This window comes from Henckelia pumila, chromosome 4, assembly GCF_033568475.1.
Source record: "Henckelia pumila isolate YLH828 chromosome 4, ASM3356847v2, whole genome shotgun sequence".
In the NCBI taxonomy this organism is placed as follows: Eukaryota; Viridiplantae; Streptophyta; class Magnoliopsida; order Lamiales; family Gesneriaceae; genus Henckelia; species Henckelia pumila.
This window is the reverse complement of record NC_133123.1, coordinates 166,607,595-166,629,382: the sequence shown is the minus strand read 5'-3', so window position 1 is coordinate 166,629,382 and position 21,788 is coordinate 166,607,595. Positions and strand designations below refer to the sequence as shown.

The window sequence follows — 21,788 nt, the reverse complement described above, 5'->3', positions numbered from 1 at the left end:
GGGTTTGTTTGCACGCATGCATTCTCGCCACGACCCTGTGCTTCGTCTTCATGTCTGTAAGTTCTATGTTATGAATTATTTAAGATGCATGATAGCTTTTCATGTTAATTAGGATGTTATGTTTAAATAACGTAATTAAGCATGTGGACTGTATGGACATCAGGATCATGGCTAACCGTAGGAAACAATGAGGACAATCAGAATAACCAGTTTTTGGCTGGGTTGGCGACTCTGTTGCAAGAGCAGAGTAGAGCCCAAGGGGAGCAGATTCAACAGTTAATCCAAGCACAAGCGGGAGGACGAAACAACAATCAGCCACTACTAACTAATCCGATCTTTAAATAGTTTAAGGATCTAGGGCCGCAGGAGTTCAGAGGAGGGGTTGATCCCTTTGTAGCCGAGGAATGGGTGCAGTCAGTGGAGACCATTTTTGACTACATGCAGCTCACTGATGCAGACCGTGTGAGGTGTGCCATCTTTAAGTTTCGTGATGATGCAAGGGTTTGGTGGCAGGGAGCCCGTTCTGTTGTGGATATGACTACGTTGACTTGGAATGGATTCAAAGACGTGTTCTATGGGAAATATTTCACTATCAGCACCAGGACTAGACTTGCTAGAGAATTCCTGGAGCTCCGCCAAGGGAGCATGTCAATTGCTGAGTATGTGAAGAATTTTGAAAGGGCGAGGTATTTTGTGCCCATGATTTCGGGTAATGCTATAGAGGAGTTGAAGCATTTCATGGAGGGACTGAATGCCACTATTCGTCGTGATGTCAGATTGAGTGGGGCACAAACGTATCGAGCAGCAGTCGATGAGGCTATGTTGTCAGAAAAAGATGGGAATGATATTATCAAAGAACCGCAAGCGAAAAGAGCCAGTTACCAGGCGAGAGAACAACAAGGGTCTAGTCAGAAGAGGCCGTACCAAGCCCCAGCTCAGAGGAGACCGCAGCAGCAGCAGCGCCAAAACCCCAATCAGGCGCGACCTCAGGGACAGAATCAGCCGAACGCCAATGCTCCAAGGCCGGCGAATGCACCTATCTGTCAAAAGTGTGGGAAGCCACACTCAGGTCAATGCATGCTTGGGACCAATACTTGCTTTCTTTGCAAGAAGCCAGGGCATTTCGCCAAGGATTGCCCGCAGTCAAAGGATCCTATCAGGGGAAGAGTGTTTGCTATGACTCACGATCAGGTTGACCCAGATTCTGCAATTGTCACAGGTATGATCCATATCGTTGGTTTACCTGCTTTCGTGTTAATTGATTCAGGAGCTACGCACTCTTTTATATCTGTTAATTTTATGATGAAATTGGGGGTCTTGCCGGATGAATCTATTTCGAAATTTTGTGTGTCGTTACCCTCAGGAGAAGAATTGGAAAGTAGTAGTGTGGTAAGAAATTGCAAGGTTCAGATGCAGAGTCTAGTTTTGTGTGCAGATTTTATTGTTTTGAAAATGGTGGATTTCGATGCGATTTTTGGGATGGACTGGTTGTCTCGGCATGAGGCTATTATTGACTGCAAACGGAAAACTGTCTCATTGAAAGATCAGAACGGGAAACCGTTTGCATTCCGCACTACCTCTAAGAAGAGCGCACCAGGTATGATTTCTGCAGGAACAGCCTGGAAATTATTGAGTAATGGGTGTACAGGCTTTCTTGCGAGTCTAATTGGTGATCTGGAGGTACAGCGACAGAAACTTGTGGAAGTGGAGGTAGTGAAGGACTTTCCAAAAGTTTTTCCCGATGATGTTGCGGGATTGCCTCCAGTCAGGGAAGTCGAATTCGGGACAGAATTGTTGCCTGGAACTAAGCCAGCTTCTAAGGCACCGTACAGATTGGCACCGACCGAGATGAAAGAATTGAAGGATCAGTTGCAAGAATTACTGGATAAGGGGTTCATCAGACCAAGTGTATCGCCTTGGGGTGCACCGGTGTTGTTCGTCAAGAAGAAAGATGGGTCAATGAGATTGTGCATTGACTACAGAGAACTGAACCGAGTTACAGTGAAGAACAGATATCCTTTGCCCAGAATAGATGATTTGTTCGACCAATTACAAGGGGCAGAGGTGTTCTCAAAAATTGATCTGCGATCAGGTTACCATCAGCTGAAGGTAAAGGAGGCAGATGTGCAGAAGACAGCATTCAGGACTCGTTATGGCCACTATGAGTTCTTGGTAATGCCATTTGGGTTGACCAATGCACCACCTGCATTCATGGATTTGATGAACAGGGTGTTTCTGTAGTAGCCCGTGCCCTAATTGAGTAATTAAAGGATTAATGCTAATTAATTGAATTAGGCATCGGACGGATCGGAAGCTCCGAAGGCACGATCGGAAGCTCCGATGAGCGATCGGAGGCACCGATGTTATTACGTCAGGCATGACGTGTGGTTGGATCGGAAGCTCCGATCTGGACCGGAAGCTCCGATCACCCCTATCCGGAGTCAACAAGTGATATTTTGACACGTGGCAGATCAGGATCTTCGGAAGCTCCGATGGCAGGATCGGACGTTCCGATCGAGGTTCGGACGTTCCGATCAAGGATCGGAAGTTCCGATCGTTGTCTATAAATAGAAGGCCGAGACTTCACTTTCATTTGCCAATTCCGAGTTCTCCTTTCCTTTCTAGTCCTTTTGGAGCTGTTCTAGTCTTCTTAGGCTTGGTCCGGAGGTTGGCGAGGCGTTCGGTAGTCGTAGCGGAGTTGTGCCCAAGTTCTGGAGGCATCGACATCAAAGGGCTAACGATGGACGAAGGTATAGCTTTTGCTTCCTATAAATATTTAGGAGTATGCAATAGCTTAGTTAAGGCTTTTAGAGCAATTTAATGATAGTAGTATCATTTGGCAGTGTAGAGCATACTATAGGCGTGGACCTAGAGTTGGTAGAGCTTGCACTGTTTTGAGGTACGAAAGTACTGTTCGAGATATCCTGACTGAGTATGCATGTATTATATGACTGCATGATTTATATGTCATGATATTATGCTGCATTCATTTGCATCTTGCTGTATCTCCTTCGAGATTTCTGTTAGTAGGGTTGTACCCTATCCTGTTAGTGGATGGACTTCCATCGATTTGGGTCCGGCTTTTCCACGGTTATCTCGGTATGGGAGCCACCTCCTGAAGCGACGGCACAGCGTGCTACATACCAGGGCCCGGTCTGTCTCTGTTATCTGATCCTTGACCTCGAGTCTATAGGGAGTTCACTTTGCATGCATGTATACTCATACTCTCGCACTGAGCGTTTTATGCTCACGTCTCGTACTCTGTATTTTCTGGACACCCTATTCCATGGGGCAGGTTTGCGATTGGACGAGGAGGGTGGATCCAGGAGGGGCTAGTCAGTGGTTGGCCAGCTGGAGCTTCGTCTAGGTTTTATTACTGATGTCTGGGTTTATACAGCTATTCGATTTGGTTGTATATTTTTTTTGGATAATTACAGATTCCTTTACTTGGGATTGTATAATGTTATTGGATTCCGCAGTTTTATTCTGATATCTGTTTAATTAAGTTAATTGCATGCATAAGTTCTGTTTAGTAGGTGATCCGGGTAAGGGTCACTACAGTTTCAACCTTTCTTGGATCAGTTTTTCATAGTCTTCATAGATGTCATATTGATATATTCTCGCAGTAGGGAGGAGCATCGTCAGCACTTGGCTACGGTGTTGTGGCTGGAGCAGATTTCATTTTTGGGTCATTTAGTTTCAGCTAAGGGGATTGAGGTGGATCCGTCGAAGGTGGAAGCGGTTCGTAATTGGGCTGCCCCGAAGAATGCTACAGAAATACGAAGTTTTTTGGGTTTAGCAGGCTACTACAGGAGATTTATTCAAGACTCCTCCAAGATTGCCCTACCACTGAATTCCTTAACTCGAAAAGGGGTGAAGTTTGTGTGGTCAGAACAATGTGAGAAGAGCTTTATAGAATTGAAGGAAAGACTGATTTCAGCGCCAGTGCTAGCAATTCCCGAAGGCACGGGTCGCTTTGTGGTTTATTCCCATACTTCTAAGAGTGGATTAGGAGCTGTGCTGATGCAGGATGATAAAGTAATAGCATATGCATCTCGACAGCTGAAAGTTCATGAGAGGAATTACCCGACTCATGATCTTGAGTTGGAGGCAGTTGTTTTTGCTTTGAAGCTATGGAGACACTACTTGTACGGTGAAAGGTGTCAGATTTTCACTGATCACAAAAGCCTAAAATATTTCTTCACTCAGAAGGAGTTGAATATGAGGCAAAGGCGATGGCTGGAATTAGTGAAGGACTACGACTGTGACATTAGCTACCATCCTGGTAAGGCTAATGTTGTATCAGATGCCTTGAGTCGCAAGTCTGCAACATTGAACCAATTGACAGTGCGCAGGAGTTGATTGCTGAATTTGAACGTATGAGTTTGGAGGTATTTGAACCAATGGAGGTATGCACTCTAGCAGCCTTAACAGTAGTACCTAGTTTGCTTGAGAGAATCAGAGTAGGCCAAGCTTTTGATGAACAGTTGACGTTGTGGAGGAACAGAGATGAAGCCAAGGGTGGTACATTGTACACTGTCAAAGATGGAATTGTTCATCACCGAGGTAGAATGTGGGTGCCAGCAGTAGACTCATTGAGAGTGGAAGTGATGACTGAAGCCCATACTGTTCCATATTCCATTCATCCATGAAGTACGAAAATGTATAAGGATCTGCAATCCTTATATTGGTGGCCAGGTATGAAGAAGGATATCATAGAATTTGTGAGTGAATGTTTGACTTGTCAACGGGTAAAAATTGAGCATCAAAGGCCAGCGGGACTCCTAAAACCCTTGCCAATACCCACATGGAAGTGGGAAGATGTCACTATGGATTTCGTAGTAGGATTGTCAGTCTCACCACGAAGGATGAACTCAATTTGGGTGATAGTTGACAGGTTAACCAAGTCAGCTCATTTTATTCCAGTCAGGAATAACTTCTCGATGAATCAGTATGCAGAGCTGTACATTCGAGAAATTGTCAGATTGCATGGAGTTCCAGCGAGGATAGTATCTGACAGGGATCCTAAGTTCACTTCGAACTTTTGGGGAAGTTTACATAGAGGATTGGGAACAAAGCTAGCTTTCAGTACAGCTTTCCACTCTCAGACAGATGGTCAGTCAGAACGAGTGATCCAAATACTCGAAGACATGTTGAGAGCTTGTATGATCGACTTTGGAGGGAATTGGGAATCGAAATTACCTTTAGTGGAGTTTAAATACAACAATAGTTATCAAGCAACTATTGGTATGGCTCCTTATGAGGCATTGTATGGGAGAAGGTTTAGAACTCCCTTGCACTAGGATGAAGTTGGAGAGAGAGCTGTTTGGGACCAGATATATTGACTCAAACGGTGGATGTAATAGCTAAGATCAGAGACAGAATGTTGACAGCTCAAAGTCGACAGAAAAGTTACGCCGACCAGCGACGTAGAGATTTGGAGTTTGAAGTAGGTGACCATGTATTTTTAAAGATGTCACCATGGAAAGGTGTTATGAGATTTGGAAAAAAGGGTAAATTGAGTTCAAGATATATAGGACCTTTTGAGATCCTAGAAAAAGTTGGGGCTCGAGCTTACCGAGTAGCACTACCACCCAACTTGGGGGGTGTCCACAATGTCTTCCATATCTCCATGCTAAGGAAGTATGTGGCAAATCCTTCTCATGTTATCCGCCATGAGCTAGTGAAATGGACGCCAGACTTGTCCTACGAGGAGATGCCTGTTCAAATCTTGGACAGACAAGTTCGTAGGTTGAGAAACACAGAGATTCCAGTGGTGAAAGTCTTATGGAGAAACCAGTTGGTGGAAGAAGCTACTTGGGAAACAGAACAAGATATGCGAGCAAGCTATCCTGAACTGTTTGGTAAGTCAAATTTCGAGGATGAAATTCTTTTAAGAAGGGTAGAGTTGTAAGGTCCAAAAAGTCCACTAGCTTAATCACGATTAATTGATTTAATTATATGATTTAATGCATGTTATTTATAATATTAATTGTTTGTGAATTATGTGTTATATTATATATTTTTAAAAAAAGTTTTAGGTTTGGTTTAATTTTGGGTCGTAGGGACGAGCCTAGCCTTGAAACGAGTTAAGAAAAATATTTTAAGAAAAGTTAGTAGATGCAGAAGTATTTTATTGAGAGAGTAAAAATTTTAAAGAATTTTAAGTATAACTAATGGGCCGTGTTGGAGCCCATTAGTCACGGAAAAAAAGCGTTCAGAAGTTTTCTGAACTCTCATTTGAACGCTTACTCTTCTTTCTCAAAATCTCTCTCAAACACTGCGATCTCCAAGCTAGGGTTCTTCAGGCTTCTCAAGGCTAGATCGTTCCACAGTCCAGGTTAATCTCAATCAGACGATCCAGGCAAGTTTTTACTGTTTTTAAACCCATTCAAGAATATAGTTATTTTCAAGATAAAACCCTAGGTGTTTGATTGATGATCTATGAATGTTTTCTTGAAAATTTCTATGAGTATGTTGCTTGATTGTGATACGTGAAGCATTCCTGAGGTGTTCGGTTCATGTTTAATGAGTTTTGAAAGATTTGAATGCATTATATCAGATTTTTGGGTAAAAGAAGTTGTGAAGGTTTTTGACTCAAAATCTTTGAATGTTTGATGTATTGGTACAAGTTATTTTGAAATTTTGATGTTGTTGAATGGTATTTTTGATGGAAAAATCGTCCCTAAGCAATGTGGTTTTGAAAAAGTGCAGAAAAGATCAGTTTTCAAAAAAAAGAGTCGCGACGGCGCGCCCACGCTGCCAAGCAGGGCGCCCGCGCCTGAGTCGCGCAGGTCTGCGCACAGGAGGCACGCCCGCGCTGCCAAGCAGCACACCCGTGCCGAGCGCCCGAACGTTTGCGATCGGGCGGCGCGCCCACACTGGTTGTGCGCGCGGCCGCGCCGGTGGCAGCGTCGAGAAAGCGCGCCCACGCTACTGGGGTAGCGTGCCCGCGCCGCAGGCTCGAACTTCCCACCCCATTTTACGAGTTTTTGAGTCCCAAAAATCATGATTTTGATATTTTAATGTACTTTAATTATTTTTAAGAATGTCCATGAAGAAGTTTAAAGTTTTCAAGGTCCGAAACGGACGGAATGCCTCACGTGGATCGGTCAAGTTATGTATTGCATGATTATGTGATTTTCTCATAAAAGCTAATTTCTCATGAAATGTTTTGAAGGAATTTAAGCATGTAGCATCACGAGAAATTTTATGAGCATGTTACGAGGTTTATGAAAATGATATGATATGATTTGATAAGATGAATGATATGATACATGAAAAATATTTTGATGAATTATGCGTCTTGTGGTGATTATATGGGGTATGCACTTCGAGATGAGCTCCGGAGCAGCTATCCAAACATGGCTCATGGGATGGTTATACGGGGTATGCACTTCAGGTTGAGCTCCGAAGCGGCTATCCAAAAAATGAAAGTTTACGGGCGTAATGCCATATGCTTGTTGATCAACAGAAAACTATGAATGGCTCGTTATGACGGTTACCACACTACTCATACTTCATCTCCCCAAATATTTTTATGATATGGCTATATTAAAGTTATTTTTATTGCATGGGAGTTTAAGTTAATGTTTTCCTTTTAAAGTTAGAAAATCCTTTTCTGCATGCTCTTTCTGAGTCTTTCGACTCACTATACTTGAATGGTGCAGGTAATGATGATGTGGATGCTTTTATTGATGATTATGTGGGCGGACATGAAGAAGAGGCAGGGGTCGGTATAACGGGCAATGCATGAGTGTGAATGCTTTAGAATGGAAGATGTTTTAAACTTTCTTATTTGATGAGAGGCAACAAGTTTTAATTTTTTTTTAAGTTGATGGCCATGTTTTGGCAAATATTTTTAGATGCTATTTTATTTTGTGCACATTTTATACGCTATTTTAATAAATAAGATGATGCTTCCGCAAAGTTTTTATTTTTACCAAATTTTTAAGTATGTATGTTTGAGTAACGTTTCGATTGAAAAATTGGGATGTTACATTAAATATGTATCCCCTACTTGTCATCGAAATTTATTGTAAATTTATCAGACGTAGTGGGAGATAAATATTTGAAGACAATGGTGGGCCCAGCAGACAATAATGACCGAAGAAATGTAAATTGGAAGCTCAATGTAATAGGATTGCATTGCATATCTGCATATCACCTAGGATTGGACTTAGACTCGTGATTTGCAACCACGGGTCGATTAGTTATTGGGGTCGATCATCCTTTAAATAATATATAATATTATTGTTGTATGCATGTTTAGACTAAATTGTATGAATCCCGCAAGCATACAAATACTAAATGATGAGACAGTTTTCAAAATTAAAAATCCCTCATTTTAAATATTATTTAAAATTGATATCAAGATAAATAAAGGGAATTTAAATATTGTTTAAATGTTCCTACCTTCCATCAACGATCAATGTATGAGATGCTACCCGCGGGCACGGTCCGGCTCATATTATTGGGGGGCCCGTTTGTCGGAAAGTTGTACATTGGATCGACAAAAGTTGTAAGTTGGGTGGAACTTCCATGGGATTGGCTGATATTATTGGGGATCCACATGGCGACCGTCCATCACAACTTAATATTGATGGGTTATCTTGACATGTCACAATAAACGGCGTCATATTATTGGGCCCTTATTGGACATGAGGTAAAAACATGGGGATTGCTTTGAAAGCAATTGGGCTCTACCTTTTGAAAATTATGGTTGACTGATATTATTCGGGACTATACTTTGTCAATTGGACTCCATGTTCCCACTAAGAAAACAAGTTTCTCGTTTTCACTAGAGGGTAGTGAAATCGTTAAAATAGAGGGAGTGAAATTCATAAAATTAAATCTCGCCATATTTTATGTCTTAGTAAATTAATTAAACAATCATTGATTATTGTCTATTTTTTTCAGTATTTCATTACAATGAATTCGCGCAATCCACTATACTCAATTCTCGAAAAAAAAAAATTGACTGGCGCAAACTATACGGAATGGTTCTGTAAATTAAAGATTGTTCTAAACTCGGAGAAAATTTTCTACGTGTTAGAAATGAATCCTCCAAAGGAAGCACCGGCTAATATAAGTCCGAAAGAATTGGCAAAACTTGATCAATGGTGGGACCATGATATCAAGGCTAAATGCTATATGCAAGCTTCAATGTCTGATGAACTCCAGAGGTGATTTGAGGATGCCGTGAATGCTGCTGACATACACATGCACCTCAAGAAACTTTTTGGAGCTCAGTCAAGGTCGGAGAAGTATGCCACCGTCAAAGAGCTCATGACATGCCGCATGCGAGATGGGACTTCTGTCCGTGAGCATGGGGTACACATGATTGGGCTAATTGAGAAGTTGGTAACACTCGATTTGACATTGGAGCATGAATTGAATACGAACTTATTGCTTCTTTCACTTCCTTCGTCGTTTGACGGATTTGTGATGAACTTCAATATGAACAAGATAGAGGTCACCCTTGAAGAGATGGTCAATATGCTTGTGTCTTATGAGGCCACATTAAAGAAGAAAAAACTGGTACTCTTGGTTGGCTCCTCTTCTCACTCCAAGAAGGGGCCAAGTGGAAAGGGTAAGAAACGTTCTGCCCCACCCAAGAAAATTGTACCAAAGAAGAAGGGTAAGACAAAAGCTTCAAACGTGAACATATCTGGAGATGTTTTCCATCACTGCAAGAAACCCGGTCATTGGAAACGTAACTGCAAGGAATACCTCGAGCAGTTGCGAACTGCAAAGGGTATGTTTTACATTTAAATAAATGTTTCACTTAATACTACTTCTTGGGTATTGGATACCGGATGTGGATCTCACATTTGCAATGATTTGCAGGTGATGACAAGAAGTCGTAAGCTTAGGATGGGTGAGACCCAGCTGAGGCTCGAAAATGGTTCTAGAGTTGAAGCCAAAGCAGTGGGAGATGTTTATTTAGTTTTGCAAAACAATTTTAAGTTATTTTTTGAGAGATGTTTTATTTGTGTCAGATTTAGTTAAAAACATTATTTCTGTTTCTATGCTTGATAGAGATGGTTTTTCTTGTAATTTTGTGAATGGGATTTGCAATATTTACAAGAATGAATGTTTGATTGAAAATAGAAAACTTGAAAACGATCTATATAACTTAAAATTAAAAGACGTTCCAATTAATTATGTTGATAAACCGATAACAACAAATAAAAGGAAAAACGATAGTCAAAACCCGGCAAACCTTTGGCATGCTAGGCTAGGTCATATTTTCTCAAGGAGGATGAACAAGCTAGTGGGAGAGGGCATGTTTGATATGTATGATATTAACTCTCTACCTACTTGTGAGTTCTGCCTAAAAGGAAAAATGACTAAATCTCCTTTCAAAGGAAAGCCTGAGCATAGTCAAAATCTATTGGATTTGATCCATACAGATGTTTGCGGACCATTTAGTATTGGTACTAAATTTGGTCACACCTACTTCATTACCTTTACTGATGATTATTCTAGGTATGGGTATTTATATTTAATGAAATATAAGTCTGAATCATTTGAAAAGTTCAAAAAATTCAAGGCTTAAGTAGAAAACAAACAAGGTAGAAGTATTAAAGCACTTCGATCGGATCGAGGTGGAGAATAAGTTGGATAGTCGACAGTGGGAGATAAGTTGGATAGTCGATCCACCTTATGTTATTTTTTAGGATATCCAAAGAATTCAATCGGATATTATTTCTATCATCCTACTGAAACAAAAGTGTTTGTTTCGAGGTATGCCACCTTCATGGAGAAGGAGTTCTTATTAGATAAGAAAGGCAAGATGATGGAACTCGAAGAAATTCGAGAAGAACCAGAGATACAAAATAACGATCCCACACCTCAAAAACCTTCAGTGAACACGCCTACACCTAGGAGATCCGAGAGGAATTCTAGACCTCCTATACGATATGGTCTTCTTCTTGAAGGGGATCAAAGTGAACCCGACATTGGATGTGATCCAAGAAACTTCAAGGAAGAAATTTCTGATGCGTATTCAAATTTATGGCTTGATGCTATGCAGTCGAAAATAGACTCGATGCATACAAACCAAGTTTGGTCTTTAATAGATCCTCCCGATGGAATTGTTCCAATAGGGTGTAAATGGATCTACAAGAGAAAACTTGGGCCTGATGATAAGGTATTGACCTACAAGGCACGATTGGTTGCAAAAGGTTATACTCAAAGACAAGGAGTTGTGTAGTGACCCGCAATTAATCAAGGTAATTAAGGTAATTAATTACTAAATTATGCCTAAATAGTCCAAGATAGATCGGACGGTCCGAAGAGGAGTTCGAATGATCCGAAGTGGATCAGAAGCTCCGTGCCAGGATCGGAGGCTTCGATCGAGATCGAAGCTCCGTCGGCAAGATCGGAAGCTTCGATCTGGACCAGGGCACACATCATCGTTTATGTCAGCAAAGTGACATCATGGATGATGTAATATTGAGCGATCGAATGCTCCGAAGGTGCGATCGGAGGTTCTGATCAAGTTCGGATGGTTCGAACCGGGTTCGGAGGTTCCGATCGCCGTCTATAAATAAGGGGTCCAAGCCCTCATTCTGTGCACCGATTTCCCCTCCTTTCCTTTGGTTTTCGAACCTTCTTACTTAGATCTATGGAGTTCTAGGCATCCTATTGGGAATCCGGAAGTTGCCTAGTGATCTCGGCGTCGTAGCGAAGGTGTGCCTAGGTTTTGAGACGATTCTACACCAACGGGCTGATGACGGACGAAGGTATAATTTGGCTTCCTAAAAATATTTAGGAGTATGAAATAGTTTAATTAAGGCTTTTAGAGCGTTTATAGTAATGCATGGACTTTTGCATGTGTAGACGCAGTAGAGCAGACTTGTAGGCTTTGGACCTAGACAGGTGTGCTAGGAGTTGACCTGCAGTGTTAGAGGTACGTAAGTACTGACCGAGATAGCCGGCATGATATTTATACATATGTGTGTGATGCATGATGTATGTGCTGTATTGGCTATGTTTTACTGTTTTTAGCACATGCATATGTTTTTACGGAGACTGCATCGGGTATGATGTGAGTCATGACAGTTTCTATCAGTCGAGGCGATTCTTCCTGAGGATTCGTGTCTTGGGAATATACGAGTACCACGCGGAGTCGCTCTCTTGCCCGGTACTGTGTATTCCAGGCGCCATGAGTAAAGTGATTTAACCCTGATTTTTAAAGTCATGTACGTGCTCATATTTGTATTTATATCATTGCTTCCGTATTGAGCGTAGTCGCTCACGCCCTTTATGTTTCGTGTTTTGGGACACCTTGTGGCGGGTCAGGTCTGAGGCTGGACGGTCCCGGTGGTTCCCAAAAGGGTTGAGGTTGCTACCGTGCAGAGGTAGTTTTTTAGGGATTCTGATACCTTAATTTCGATTTGGTTGTATAAAGAATTATACAATGTTTCTATCGTCGGTTGTATTCTGCCGATTGGATTTGTTGTACTTTGGAATTATCCGCTATTTAACGCTTTAATTATTATTGCTTGCGCTAATCACTCTGATTAGGTAGTGGATCCGGGTAGGGTAGCTACATTCATTGGTATCAGAGCGCATTGCAACTGGGAATTAGTAAAGCGGATTTTAAGAGTTGTCTGTTGTTACTGACAGATGGCAGATGATGATTACGAGAGTCAGGCTAGCGGTGGTCGTTGGGGTGATCCACCAAAGAGACATCACCGTAGACATCATCATGAGGATCATAGGCGTTTTAGTATGAACCGTTTTCTTCAGATGGCTCCTAAGCCATTGGTGGGTGGCGAGGCTCCTGCAATTGCTGAGGACTGGTTGGAGCGTATGGAGAGTTGTTTTCCGGAGTATCAGTGTACTGAAGCCCAGAAGATGGAGACTTTAGCTTTTGTTCTAGAGGGAAATGCGAAGAGGTGGTGGAGAGCTACTTCTACTCCGTTTATTGCCGCCGGGGTACCGCTACTTGGGCTGAGTTTAAGTCTTCCTTCGAGAAGCATTACTTTCCTCCAGCTTTGCGTCAGACGAAGGCGAGCGAGTTGCTGAGTTTGCGACAGGGTACTATGACCATTGATGAGTACCAGCAGAAATTCTTTGAGCTTCTTTCCTTCAATCCCATATTGTGAGTAGCTCAGAGACAATGCACGATCTATTTCTTTAGGGCCTTAACCCTGACATTCATCAGTTGGTTGCCGTAGGCAGAGAGAGGAACTTCGAGAATTTGGTGAACAATTGTCACCAGGCAGAGGACAGTCTGCAGAGGAACAGGACTTTCGGATCTTCTACATCCAGACCATCTAGCTTTTTGGGTCCAAGGGCCCAGTCTTTTAAGAGACAGGGTGGTACTTCTTCTTCTTCTTCCGGATCTGGCGGTGTTCATCATTTTGGTGATTCACGACGTTGTCGTCAGTGCAAACGGAAGCATCACCCAGGACCGTGTCCTCATATCACTGGTGTTTGTTTTCAGTGCGGCCAGGAGGGTCACATGAAAAGAGATTGTCCCACTTTGGCCGGTACAGTGAGTGGTTCGGGGAGTGTTGGTGGTTCTCAGACCACTATCTATCAGCCACCGCAGTATCAGTAGCAGCGTCAGCAGTCACAGCCATCGCAGCGACATCATTCTCAGTCTTCTTCGAAAGGACAGTCATCGCGCCCACGTGCTCAGGGGCAGGTGTTTGCGCTGAACCAGGAGCAAGCTCAGGCAGACAGTGAGAACATGATTGCAGGTACTTTTAGCTTGTGTGGTTTTCCTGCTTATCTTTTGATCAATACTGGTGCTTCGCATTCATTCATATCAGCTCGGTTTTTTAAGAGGCATAGATTACCTTTTGTTTCCTTAGACGTCTTGTTAGCGGTTTCGACTCCGATGGGTCAGGAAGTCTTAGCTAAGCGTCTTGTTTTGGGTTGTATTTTGGGATTTGAAGGACATCTGTTGAGCGCTAACCTGATGGTTTTAGCGATGGATGACTTTGATGGTATCATCGGGATTGATCTTCTGACTTCGTATCGAGCGGTAGTGGATTGCTACCAGATATTTGTCCAGTTTCGCCCCGAGGCTGAGGATGCTTGGTATTTCTATGGTGAGGGAGCGCGACCCCCGATGCCAATGGTTTCTGCTCTGAAAGCCCGACGTGCTTTAGAGTCTGGCGGGGAAGGCTACCTGATTTATGCGATTGATGCATCCTTAGAGGGTCCGAACATGGAGGAGATACCAGTAGTCAGTAAGTTCCCGGATGTGTTTCCCAACGAGATTCCAGGGTTACCACCTGTGCGAGAGATCGAGTTTGGCATTGACTTGTTGCCAGGGACAGCGCCGATTTCCCGAGCACCGTAGCGATTAGCTCCATCTGAGATGCGAGAGTTGCAGCAGCAGTTGCAGGATCTTCTTGATAAGGGCTACATTCGACCCAGTGTTTCACCTTGGGGAGCCCCGATTCTATTCGTCAAGAAAAAGGATGGTTCGATGCATTTGTGCATTGACTATCGTCAGTTAAGCAAAGTGACAGTAAAGAACAAGTATCCTCTCCCGTGGATTGACGATCTGTTTGATCAATTGCAGGGTACTACTGTCTATTCCAAGATCGACTTGCGTTCTGGGTATCATTAGTTGCGAGTTAGAGAAGAGGATGTTTCGAAGACAGCATTTCGTACTCGATATGGGCACTATGAGTTCTTAGTGATGCCATTTGGTCTGACGAATGCTCCAGCTGTTTTCATGGATTTGATGAACAGGATTTTCCGAGAGCTCTTGGATAAGTTCATTGTAGTGTTCATCGATGACATCCTTGTGTATTCTCGTAGCATGGATGAGCATGCCTTTCATCTTCGTACTGTTTTACAGACATTGCGAGAGCATCAGTTGTATGCTAAGCTCAGCAAGTGTGACTTCTGGATTGAACGAGTTGTGTTCCTTGGTCATGTCATTTCTAGAGATGGAATATCAGTGGATCCTAGCAAGACAGAGGCTATTCTTAATTGGTCGCGCCCGACGACAGCATCTGAGATTCGTAGTTTCTTGGGTTTGGCCGGATACTACCGTCGATTCGTGGAGAATTTCTCTTAGATAGCCAGGCCTTTGACACAGTTGACGCGAAAGGATGTTTCATTTGAGTGGTCTTCCGCGTGCGAAGACAGTTTTCATGAGTTGAGACGTCAATTGACGACTGCTCGAGTACTATCCTTGCCGACTGGATCTGGTGGTTTCGTAGTCCACATCGATGCTTCTCTTCAGGGTTTGGGGTGTGTGTTGACTCAAAATGGGCATGTGATTGCCTATGCCTCCAGGCAACTAAAGACTCACGAGGGGAATTGAAACGCTTACTACTAATAAAATGCGGAAAAACTTTTTTTTTTTTTTAAATTATACTATACATATACGCCCATACATATATGTATATAAAAATAACATATATTTCTTAAATAACCTGAAAAATATTAAATAAATAAATCCTTAAAAATGTTTCATGCATCAATTTAAAATGATAAACAATGCTGCTGAAAAATCTCATATGCGGAATAATAATAAAATAAAACATGTTTCAAAATTCCATCATAATAGACTAAATAACTGCGACGGTCACGGGGTCCACTGCTCCGTGAACTCATACGTCCTCACCACCGGTAGGAGCTATATAAATGTCATCATGCTCACCTGCACCATATAAGCGTAGTGAGCCTAGGGGCTCAACATGTCTAATCCTTTATAACAAGGTTAAAAATAATGCATCACGTAGATACTAATACATATACATGTACATTAGCATGCATGGAAACATTTTTCATAACATAAATGCTGAATCATAAATCATAAACATAACATAACTTTCTTCATCATACATAACATAATTGAGCATGTCATAAACATAAAAACTGAGTATGGTCATATCCATGAATGTGACTAATAACTGTGCCGACTGATCAGTCTAAAGAACCATCGTACGTGGCGGTGGATAAATCCACCTCTATGCTGGTAGTAAACTACCTCTGTGCCAGTGGTAAAACTAATTCTATGCCGGTAGTAAAACTACCTCTGTGTCAGTGGTAAAACCACTTCTATGCTGTCACATCACTTCAATTTCCATACAAATATTTTTCATGCTCAATTCTTAATCATAAAATATTTCATGTATGCATGCACTTAAAATATGTCCGTAATATATATTTAATTAATTTTAATAATAAATATACTTTTACTTAAAATAGACTTCATGCATAAAAATAATTAAATATATATTCCTGACTTACTTTCTTTTCATGGGTTGGTCCAGACTGCTGATCACTCACTCTAAGACCATTAAACTTAAATAAAATCCAATAATCATATTTTAGCCCAAATAACTTAATTAAACTTAACTTGACCTAAATAAAATATTTAAGCCCAATTACTTAACTTAAGCCCAATAAAACTCTAGACTGGCCCAAAATCCACTGACTGACCCAAAAATTCTCATGGACTCCCAAGCCCATAAAAATCATTGTGCTAACTTAAATAAATTATTTAAGGCCCAAATAAAATTATTTGGAGGTCCAAATAATTTTATTTCTAATTAATTTGCCCAAAAACCAATTAAAACATTAAACATTTAAAAATTTAAAATACTCAAGCCCGGCACACCTAACCCGGACCCGGACCGACTTAACCCGACCCATGACTACCTGACCCAACCCAGCACTCAACCCTGACCCATAAGCCGGCCCAGCAACCCCCCCCCCAAACCCCAAACCCGATCACCCCTCTCCTTCTCTTCTCGGCTGGGCGAGCAGCAGCCATTCCATGGCTGCTGCCGCCCTGCTCCGGCCACCCCTGGCCAGAGCACCACCTCCCATGGATAGTCCACATCCAGGGGGTTCTAACACAACAAGAATCAGACCAAACCATGGCCCGAGGAGTGAGAACGAAGCTCTGCACCAGACGCCTTCCTCCTCCTCGCGCGCAGACTGAGCAGTCGCCAAACTTTCGTTCATGCGGCTTCCTACGACAACCAAAGACCGTGAAACCACTTCTCAATTTTAGCCAACATCTAAATCTTTTAAACCCAACAAACCACGCACAAATCCATGGCCTGAGTAAGGAGAACGACCCCTCTCTTCCCAAAGCCCTAACCTGCGCGTCTGTGTGCATCAGAAGTAAATAGCTTCGTTTCCAGCCTATGACACCCTAAAACTCTGAACAAACGCAACCCTAAGGCACCCTGGGACCCCTCTGACTCGAGCCCTCAGCCCTGGACCATACCATGCTGAAGAAAAACGTGAGCCATGCCAAGTAGACACTCAAACATGCATCAAACATCCATGAAATTGCATAATTCGAAAATATCTGATAAAAATCTGAATAAAGCCCAACATGAATGGTTAATAGCTTATATGGTGTTCAAACGAAAGAATAAACATGCCTTAAACGAAGATAGATTGAGAAACGAGACAATAATCGCGTGTTCGGCGCTCCGGAACGATGAACGAACCAAAGATTCCAAGAATCTATGAAGGATCGGCTATGGAGATTGCTTTCTGCTGAACGTGAGAATGGGGGTGGGAGGAGATGGGAGTTGTCGGCTGAGTGGGGTTAGGGTGGGGTAGGTTTTTGTTTTAAATTTTTGTAACTAGGAATAATTTGGGATAATAACTAGTATAAAATAATTAGGTAGATAATATAACATAAATATAAGATTTTAAACTTTTAAAAATACCTACTAATCTGATAACTAATCAAAAATCCCGAAATACTAATTTATAGTATTTTTAAAAATTAATAAAAGTAATTAAAATGACTTATTTTGGCTAAAAATCAACTCTTAAATAAATATATAATTAAATACTAAAATTTTCTTGACAAAATACCTTAAAATAAGATTTTAAGGCTCATAAACTCATAAAATATTTTTGGCTAAGAATTTTGGTATCTCGTCCGTCCACGGTCCCGTCTACGCGATCAAAATAATAAATATTCTCAAAAATCCAAAAATACCATAACTACGGGTTAAATGATAAAATAAATTTAAATCATGCATATAATTCACATAATAACACATAAATGTCATTTAACCCAAATATAAATTTTTAAATAATTATTTTCCCTAATTATGCATGCGAATTTACGTATTAAAATTTTCGGGTGTTACAATTCTCCCCCCCTAAAATTGAATTTCGTCCTCGAAATTTGACTGATCCAATTCTAATAACGGAGTTCTTCAAAATCCACTTCACTAAACCAACTATCACATATCTAGTTCCCAAGTTTCGGTATCCCAAAAGTCATGCTTCTGCTGCGCACTCTGATAAACCAAATATTTTTGCTTCACTAAAGGTTCCTTAAAAGAATAAGTTAGGGCATACCGGTGATCAAAGAGGTGTTTGGGTCTGCCTCAGCTACTTGTATGACAAACACCCTCCCTGTGGTGCTCTTCTTCCTGGGACAATTCATGGACATGTGCCCCGGCTCCTTGCAATGGAAACACACATTCGACCCACTCAGGCACATACCCGAATGTGGTTTATGACACTTCGGGCAAATTGGTACTTCTCCTGACTTAGGGGCCCCGCCCCTCTGCTGCTGTTGTGGCTGAACCTGCTGACTCTGCTGGTTAAGGTCCCTAGATGGCCCTGTGAACTGTTTCTTCGCAGATGACTGCGAAGATGGTTGATAGGATTCCAGCTGGAATTGTCTCTTACGCTGCTGTTCCTTTTGCATATCTCTTCTCCCCTCCTCAGAGCGCAATGCTCTACTAACGGCAGCCTCATAAGTAGCGACATCCAACATACGAACGTCATGCTTAATGTCCGCCCGCAATCCATCAACAAACTTCCTCAGTTTATCCGGCGCACTGTCAGCAATAAGAGGCACGAAACGACACCCTCTCTCGAACTGGGTGATGTAATCCACCACAGACTTGTCCCCCTGACGGAGACTCATGAACTCCCGGATCATGCGGCTGCGCACATCCTCAGTAAAATACTTGGCATAGAACATACGTCTGAACTCTATCCACGTCAAAGTAGGTAGTTTCACGCCCCTAACAGCGCCTTCCCACCAAGAGGCTGCATCCCCTCTCATCATATACACCGCACACTTGACCCTATCAGCATCTGTAATTCCCATATAGTCAAATATAGACTCCAATGATCGAATTCACCCCTCAGCAATGAGCGGATCAGTGGTGCCTGTAAACTCCTTTGGTCCCTTCTTCTGGAACCGCTCAGCTACATCATCATCGTGTGTGAGCCTAGGACGAGTAGCTTGCTGCTCTAACAAAGCAGTGATCCCTGTCATCATGTTAGCATTGGCCTGCTCCAATACTGAGAGAGGGTTCTGCGGAGGTGGAGGTGGAGGTCCTCCGCGTCTATTCATCTGTCTGGGAGGCATTCTGTACCACCACATATTTCTTTACGTAAATCGCAATGCATAACTAAGGGTTTCAAAAGTCTTACTGAACATGAAATACTTAAAATTAATACATAAGCTCCTTCTAAATCTTAATAAAGCATTTAAAACTTACAGACCGGTAGCAGGATTTCTGAGCTTCACGTGACAGTATACACCCTCCAAGGACCGCGCTCTGATACCATTTGTAACACCCCACTGTATCAAGACGGGTCTTTTCAGCGTGCTTATGTCCTCACTCACACGCACCTTGGAAAACTTCCCAGGGGGGTCACCCATCCTATAATTGCCCCAAGTCAAGCACGCTTAACTTTGGAGTTCTTATGTGATGAGCTTCCGAAAAGAAGATGCACCTTCTTGATATGAATAGTACATATGAAATCTTTTAAGCTCTCCTCAACCATGTAGTCTCATACCTACACAGTCTTAGAATCCCTCTCATTCCGGCATGGGATCGGTTCATTCATGTCTCCCTCCGCCTAGAAGCCTACCAGGAGCCGCTCATTGTCCGTGCAACCTCTTGGCACCGGCGATCACTTCCTGCCTCTTCAGCCCCGGGCGTCACATGCCCACCAGCTTCCGCTTGGTTCGTCCCCAAACCATACCGTACTAAGAGAGGTCGGCTCTGATACCATTTGAAACGCCTACTACTAATAAAATGCGGAAAAACTTTTTTTTTTTTTAAATAATACTATACATATACGCCCATACATATATGTATATAAAAATAACATATATTTCTTAAATAACCTGAAAAATATTAAATAAATAAATAAATCCTTAAAAATGTTTCATGCATCAATTTAAAATGATAAACAATGCTGCTGAAAAATCTCATATGCGGAATAATAATAAAATAAAACATGTTTCAAAATTCCATCATAATAGACTAAATAACTGCGACGGTCACGGGGTCCACTGCTCCGTGAGCTTATACGTCCTCACCACCGGTAGGAGCTACATAAATTTCATCATGCTCACCTGCACCATATAAGCGTAGTGAGCCTAGGGGCTCAACATGTCTAATCCTTTATAACAAAGTTAAAAATAATGCATCACATAGATACTAATATATATACATGTACATGAGCATGCATGGAAATATTTTTCATAACATAAATGCTGAATCATAAATCATAAACATAACATAACTTTCTTCATCATACATAACATAATTGAGCATGTAATAAACATAAAAACTGAGTATGGTCATATCCATGAATGTGACTAATAATTGTGCCGACTGATCAGTCTAAAGAACCATCGTACGTGGCGGTGGATAAATCCACCTCTATGCTGGTAGTAAACTACCTCTGTGCCAGTGGTAAAACCACTTCTATGCCGGTAGTATAACTGTAGTGACCCTTATCCGGATCACCTAATAAACAGAACTTAGGCATGCAATTAACTTAATAAAACAGATATCAGAATAAAACTGCGGAAACCATAAACATTATACAATCCCAAGAATAGGAATCTGTAATTTATCCAATAATATACAACCAAATCGAATAGCTGTATAAACCCAAACAACAGTAATAAAACCTAGACGAAGCTCCAGCTGGCCAACCACTGACAAGCCCCTCCTGGATCCACCCTCCTCGTCCAATCGCAAACCTGCCCCATGGAATAGGGTGTCCAGAAAATACAGAGTACGAGACGTGAGCATAAAACGCTCAGTACGAGAGTATGAGTATACATGCATGCAAAGTGAACTCCCTATAGACTCGAGGTCAAAGATCAGATAACAGAGACAGACCGGGCCCTGGTATGTAGCACGCTGTGTCGTTGCTTCAGGAGGTGGCTCCCATACCGAGATAACCGTGGATACGCCGGACCCAAATCGATGGAAGTCCATCCACTAACAGGATAGGGTACAACCCTACTAACAGACATCTCGAAAGAGATACAGCAAGATGCAAATGAATGCAGCATAATATCATGGCATATAAATCATGCAGTCACATAATACATGCATACTCAGTCAGGATATCTCGAATAGTACTTTCGTACCTCAAAACAGTGAAAGCTCTACCAACTCTAGGTCCACGCCTATAGTCTGCTCTACACTGCCAAATGATACTACTATCATTAAAGTGCTCTAAAAGCCTTAACTAAGCTATTGCATACTCCTAAATATTTATAGGGAGCAAAGCTATACCTTCGTCCGTCGTTAGCCCTTTGATGTCGATGCCTCCAGAACTTGGGCACGACTCCGCTACGACTACCGAACGCCTCTCCGACCTCCGGACCAAGCCTAAGAAGACTAGAACAGCTCCAAAAGGACTAGAAAGGAAAGGAGAACTCGGAATTGGCAAATGAAAGTGAAGCCTCGGCCTTCTATTTATAGACAACGATCGGAACTTCCGATCCTTGATCGGAACGTCCGAACCTCGATCGGAACGTCTGATCCTGCCAT

At 42.1% G+C, this 21,788-nt stretch overlaps 1 protein-coding gene across 1 annotated transcript; it reads left to right on the top strand.

The window, feature by feature from the left end:
* The first annotated feature begins 438 nt into the window (after nucleotides 1–438).
* On the top strand, nucleotides 439–4,652 carry LOC140862286 (uncharacterized). The gene is made up of 3 exons (XM_073265296.1): nucleotides 439–1,826; nucleotides 3,627–4,103; nucleotides 4,307–4,652. Exons 1-3 carry the CDS (start codon nucleotides 439–441, stop codon nucleotides 4,650–4,652), a joined length of 2,211 nt encoding a protein of 736 aa, XP_073121397.1.
* The last annotated feature ends 17,136 nt before the right edge of the window (nucleotides 4,653–21,788 follow it).

Coding starts and splice junctions, on each gene's coding strand:
- LOC140862286 (XM_073265296.1), top strand. CDS start 439: ATGCAGCTCACTGATGCAGACCGTGTGAGGTGTGCCATCTTTAAGTTT. Junction 1,827..3,626: donor AAGCCAGCTTCTAAGGCACC/GTACAGATTGGC, acceptor ATATTCTCGCAG/TAGGGAGGAGCATCGTCAGC. Junction 4,104..4,306: donor TACCCGACTCATGATCTTGA/GTTGGAGGCAGT, acceptor ATGTTGTATCAG/ATGCCTTGAGTCGCAAGTCT.